The sequence below is a fragment of the Oncorhynchus mykiss genome, chromosome 9 (assembly GCF_013265735.2).
Source record: "Oncorhynchus mykiss isolate Arlee chromosome 9, USDA_OmykA_1.1, whole genome shotgun sequence".
Classification (NCBI taxonomy): Eukaryota; Metazoa; Chordata; class Actinopteri; order Salmoniformes; family Salmonidae; genus Oncorhynchus; species Oncorhynchus mykiss.
The window spans coordinates 15,781,577-15,788,198 of record NC_048573.1 but is presented as its reverse complement, the minus strand read 5'-3'; the positions used below and the strand labels follow the sequence as shown (position 1 = coordinate 15,788,198).

General features: G+C 39.2%; 1 protein-coding gene across 1 annotated transcript; it reads left to right on the top strand.

Moving 5' to 3' along the window:
• The first annotated feature begins 532 nt into the window (after positions 1-532).
• LOC110531603 (growth-regulated alpha protein) lies at positions 533-6,290 on the top strand. The gene is made up of 4 exons (XM_021614892.2): positions 533-721; positions 1,062-1,188; positions 3,166-3,249; positions 5,377-6,290. Exons 1-4 carry the CDS (start codon positions 658-660, stop codon positions 5,429-5,431), a joined length of 330 nt encoding a protein of 109 aa, XP_021470567.1. The 5' UTR covers positions 533-657; the 3' UTR covers positions 5,432-6,290.
• The last annotated feature ends 332 nt before the right edge of the window (positions 6,291-6,622 follow it).

The window sequence follows — 6,622 nt, the reverse complement described above, 5'->3', positions numbered from 1 at the left end:
GATCCATTTGTAGCGTTGCTTGCCTCACTTGCCAGAGGATGTCTGAGTGAAGAGATTTTATGGTTGCTGATTTCAGGGTCACAAAGGTTTGACCAACATGATCGCACAACGAACGCTCACATCAGTCGAAAATCACAGCCAGAGAAAATGTAAAAAGAAAAAGGAATATTTTCCCTGACAAGCTGGTCTCTACTTCAGACAACCCCGAAATGGCCCTTCAACTTGACTCAGAGAAATGTTCCTTCAATGTTGTCCAGGACAGGAGACTAATCATGGAAAGCTACTGAAGTGGACACAAAGTATATACTTCATTGGCGGGGAAGTTTCAGGTTACGTCCAAAATGGCACACTATTCCACACTAAATTAAAATTCCACTCTCTGTATTCTGAAAGGCACTAAGTGCACTACTTTTGACCAGGGCCCATCAGAGGAAAAGCAGCCACCCACTTATATCTGTCTATGGAGAGAGAGAGAGAGAGAGAGAGAGAGAGAGAGAGAGAGAGAGAGAGAGAGAGAGAAGCAGCAGCTCTCTCCTCTATTTGGTAAAACACATGATTACCAGAAAAACCAGGGCACCCACATCCGACAACAGAATCATCATTGGAGACCCATAGTACAGCAGCCTCCCACAGTGCTGCAAGTAAAAGGATATCACCATGAACACTGCAAACATAACCATCGTTCTGCTCACCCTCCTGGCAATCTTCTCAGCAACTGAAGGTAAATAATCATTCATTTATCACTTAATATTGTATACGTAATTACTAATTCATTACTACTATTTTTGTACTAGTGCATGATAGTTTATTACTTTGTTGAATTTATAACCTGGTTACTTTCATTTAAAGTTTTCGCAACTAACTCTTTACATGAGTGTTCTTATGAATGTGTTATTAGCATGTGTATACAGTGTAATAACTATTGTAACTACTACTCATTATTACACTGTATATACAGCATTAACCCTTAACCTAACTCTAATTCTTGATATCATCATACATCATTCAAGATAAAAAGTGAAATCGAAATAAGAAATGCTTTCCACCCTACCTTTCTATAGGGAAAAGACAGCCACGGGTTCTACGCTGCCTTTGCCCCAACGTGCAGACTGGTCGTATTCCGTTCAGGAATCTGAAGAGAGTGCTGCATCTCCCTCCTCGACCGCACTGCTCAAAGACTGAAGTCATGTGAGTAACTCCCTCAACTGATAAATCAACATAATTGAACATTTACAATCAATAATGTGTTTGATTATTAATCAATTTTTTTCTCAGAATAAGTAAAAAGTACAAAATACATTTTTTTTTAAAGTTTTGGAGTCAGTCCCTCAGCTATGGAACGTCGTTTGGGTCGTTGCGTGTCAAAAAAGACAAGTCAAATAACACTATTCGACATGTCAAATAAGCTTGTTGACCAATCAGGACACATCACATAATCATTTAAAGCATTCATATTTTTTTACGTAGTTATTATACATTGATTACACTAGCACTCGTATTTCATATATCACAACGATTCATTGATACGTATGCTATGATGCTGGCATAGTTGTCTCTACAGTGCTGGTCATTAAAAAAAAGAAAGCTAGCTCGCTCATGGATGCAAACAATGTTCTTCCCCAAAAACATAGCAAAACGACATAATCTGCTTCAGTAGGTATAGTTAGCTAACTATATAGCTAGGTGTCATCATCTAAAATAACTAAATTCATAAGACAGTTCTTATTTGATTAATGGTGGTCGGACCATCTATGTGAAGCTAGCCACAATAAGGATTAGCTGCAATGTTGACTTTGCGGTTTGCCTACAAACTAAAGGTTTGTCACTGACAGTGATGCAAATGAATACAAATAGTAGATCCTGATAAATGAGGTTGGAACGTTGTTAAATAAAATCAACAAAAGACAATCATTTGTTAATTCAATAAAAATCTGTTGAAATCACACTGGATGTATTATACTTTAGAATTGCATTGCGGGCATACTTATTCCATTTCATTGATCCCCAATCCTTAGGTAAAGCTGTACAGTGCAAAATGAATGTCAATACACACAATAGGCTGACTGGGGAGGGGATTTCACACAGTCACAGTCCCGCGATAAGAGCTACAACGCTAGTATTTGCGTAAACCCTTCCCAGATGTGTTCTGTGGGTGTCACCTAGACGGATACCCCATTTCATTGCTTCACATTCCAACCTTTTCAACATGATCTACTCTAAATATGGCAAGATTCCACCAATTAACATTCTGCATCACTTTCAATGGGGTACTTTTATTTTGAAGGCATACCGCAAATTCCATTACTGTGCCTAATCCTTATTGTGGCTAGCTTCATAACACATACCACGGTCCGGTCGAGCGTCATTAGCCAGATGAAGCTAGCTGGCTGCTTATAAAGTTGGGCAACAGTGTTAAGTAGCTGGCTAGCTATTTATTTTCATGAACTGAAGTTCAATTTCAATAGGCGAACAACAAGTGGCAACCTAGCTAATAGTTACTCACAAGGATTCCTAAATCATTGCTAAGAATAATGAAAATGACTGCAGTTGTAGGCTGGTTGTGTGGTGCTAGCTTAGGTACCAAGCTAAAGCTAGGTAGCTAAGCTACCTTAGGAGTTGCGGTCGAACAAATAGTTAATGCTTTATTACCAACGCGGTATTGTAAACACATCGTTTGTGGCCGGTGTTTGCTTGTTTGCAGACCTTTTTTGTACAGCTTTGACAGTGCTACTGGTAATAGTGGTGGCGCTTGGCAAATTCAGAACACACAACATTCCATAATATAACTGATATTTGAGTGTCAAATTAAAAGCTTATTTAACAGGTCAAATAGTGTAATTCGACACGTCAAAAAGTGTTATTTGATGGGGATTTTTTTGACACGCAGGGACCCAATCATTGTTCCATACTCAACAGATAAATCAACACATTGATAGTTGACCATCGGGTTAAATGTTTTGACATTGATCTTCAGACTAAGTGTTGAAAACATGAAAAGTAACTTACAATAAAAAAAACGGTGGAGGTTTAAGAATTTGCTCAAAGGAACACAGAACAAAGGTACTGGTGCACATCTTGAAGATAATGCGTTAAAGGAATTGCTGGTAATTCCTTACCTTGAAAGAAGTCTCTGGAGTACAGACAATCTCCCTTTAATTATTTTAGTATCACACTCAAAAATGGACGTCAACTCTGCCTGGACCCAAATGACCGCCCGGTGAAGATTCTGGTGGCGAGATCAACCATAAGGTAATAGATAGCAATCCAAACAAACTTCTGCTATTGCCTTTTCTTAGCGAGATAATTTATTTGTCCCAGATCTGTTTGTTTTTATGCCAAGAAAGCAAAACAGCACAAACTGATCTGGGACAAGGCTAGACAGATCATGGTTAATGAACAACATTTAAGAGAGACAGTCTACTTCATGCGTGTCAAACATACGGCCAGCAGGATTGTTTTTCTCAAATGTTTTTGTTTTTGTAGCTTGTTTGAGTAGGTTAGTTTTTTTTTGTCATGAATCTTGTTCTGGAGGCAGCTCTGCAGAGGCCACTGGGCACACACTGGTTGAATCAACGTTGTTTCCATGTAATTTCAATGAAATTGCGTTGAACCAACATGGAATATATGTTGAATTGACGTCTGTGCCCAGTGGGAGGTCACTAGATGGCATAGCCACAACATCATTAAATCTGATGTTAATCCTTACCTTAACCCTAAACTTAAATTAAGACTAAAAGCAACAAAAAAACTTAATGCATTTTACAACTGTTAGGTTCTGAACAAAGAGAGTAAATACTCAAATGCATATATTTATAACCTTCTAATAGGCAGGGTCAACTCCTTACATGTCTAGACAGCCAATACATCTCTGAACTTAACCTCTCTAGGGTATGTGGGACGCTAGCGTCCCACCTGGCCAACATCCAGTGAGATTGCAGATCCAAATTCAAATACAGAAATACTCGTGAAAAAATTCAGAAAACAAAACATATTTTACATAGGTTTAAATATTAACTTCTTGTGAATCCAACCACGGTGTCAGATTTAAAAAATGCTTTACGGCGAAAGCATACCTTGCGATTATTTGAGAACATAGCCCAGCAGACAAATCATTACAAACAGTAACCAGCCAAGTAGAAGAGTTACACAAGTCAGAAATAGAGATAAAATTAATCCCTTACCTTTGATGGTGGCACTCAGAAGACATTCATTTACTCAATAAATGTTCCTTTTGTTCGATAAAGTCTCTTTAAATTCAAAAACCTATTTTGTTGGCGCGTTTTCTTCAGTAATCCACAGGCTCAAACGCAGTCAAAACAGGCAGACAAAAAAATCAAAATTGGATCCGTAAAGTTCATAGAAACATGTCAAACAATGTTTATATTCAACCCTCAGGTTGTTTTTAGATGATCTATAATAAATGATCTATGATATTATCAACCGGACAATAACGTCGTCAATATAAAAGGTAAACAAGAAAGGCACTCTCTCGGGATTGCGCATGAAAAAGCTCTGTGACAAGGTACGGTCCACTCATTCAGACAGATCTTACTCCCTCATTTATCAGAATACAAGCCTGAAACCATTTCTAAAGACTGTTGACATCTAGTGGAAGGCATAGGAACTGAAATTTGAGTCCTAAGTCAATGGATACTGTAATGGCATTGAATAGAAAACTACAAAAAAAACCAAAATCCTACTTCCTGAATGGATTCTTCTCAGGTTTTCGCCTGCAAAATCAGTTCTGTTATACTTACAGACACTATTTTAACAGTTTTAGAAACTTTAGAGTGTTTTCTATCCAAATCTACCAGTTATATGCATATAATCTCTTCTGGGCCCGAGTGGCAGGCCGTTTAATTTGGGCAGGCTTTTCATCCAAAATTCCGAATGCTACCCCCTACCCTAGAGAAGTTAATTTGTTCCTCTCACTGGTGTAGTCATAGCCCTGCCTTATGCTAGATCCTTTGTGGGCGTGGAAGTGTGTGAGATAGGACTATAGTAGGAGAGTCATAGGGGTGGGCCCCTCTCCCAGAGGTTTCTTCTCACTTCATCTGTCAACTTGACCTCGAGACGGATTCCTCGCTCCTCCCTAGTTTCCGCAGCTGGCATCCCTTATCAAGAGACTATCGCCCTTCACCTCCCTCCTTAGAAACATGGAACAGAATCCAAATCCCTATCAACCCTTCATTGACCCCAACATATACATTCCTTATACATGTAAAGTAATCAATATGTTCTAGTATGGTAACATGAATAGGTATATTTCAAGCTAGAATCCAACACAAAGACAATTTTCACTTTGCAGCTGGCCTATCTTAGGGGAAATCGTTCAGTTCTGCCTAGTTTGACTTGTTTGTCTTTTCTCTTTTTCAGAATGCAGGAAAGTAAACATTCTAAAGAGGTTGGAAGCACTACTCATACCCCGTAACACTTGTTAACAAAATGGTGAATGTGATTCAACAACCTGTGTCTTGGACTGCCGGCCCAGCGCTCTCTTCTGATACAATTCATTGCATTGTAGGGGATGTATGTTTGCTCTGCGAAAGCTTTCACTAGACAACTTTCTTCTTATGAGCGGAAGTGTACAATGTAGCACATTTTATGTCTATTGCTTGTTTTTATTATATGTTTATTACATATGTTATAATACAAATATGTTTATTATATCTTTACCTGTGAAGGACCCAGGAAGGGTCAGAGGGATGAGTCCTTAGAAGTAGGTAAATGAAAAGAGTTCCTTATAAGAGGACTTTTAGACCTTAGATCAAAGTGTTTATCCATGTTATATTTATGCTTTCACTTCATTTCCAAGCAAGCAAATAAAAGCAACATATTCATATTTGTTGACTGTAGTGGTATATTCATGCTATTTCTATTGAACCTTTATTTAACCAGTAAAAACCTGTTGAGACACAGTCTCTTTTTCAAGTTAGACCTGGTCAAGAAAGCAAGCAGTCAACACAACATTACAAAATGTAAAACATATAACACAAACAGCACACCAGCACCACACTTATATAATGTTACATTTTCAGTCAGAATATAAGCATCATACTAAAGATAATGGCAGTGTAGTGTAGTCTCAAATGGAACATATTACATTTATGGTGCACTACACAAACAATGATTGGCTAAAAACAGGTCAATGATGGTATTCCGCTGTGGCCTGCTCGCTCCGGGCGTAGATCTATATCTTTGGTATTTTCTCCGTGCCTCTTCTTTTTGGGGGTTCTTGGTTCTGGTCTGATTCTGGAGCGGGATAAGTGTATAGGAGGAAGGGGGGTGGAGAGGGATGGGGGTGGAGGAGGATATGTCCATCGGGCTGGTGCTGGAGGGGGAGCGATGTGGCGGCAAGGCTGGAGAATGGAGGTTGGAGAACAGGGAACAAAGAGGGCCCAGACCCACCTGGCCACTCACACACAAGTTGGTAGGTGTGTTCAATGTGAGATGCATCTGTGGCGGACGTTCTCAGTACATACCTTGTGCCGTCTATGGATGAATTTCCTAGTGGGGAGGCAAACATGAACAGCCGTCTGAAAAAAGTTATTCTGTTCTGAGTGTTTTGTCAAGGTCATGGGTCATTGGGAGACTCCGGGTTTGATCATTTAATTGCAGAGGT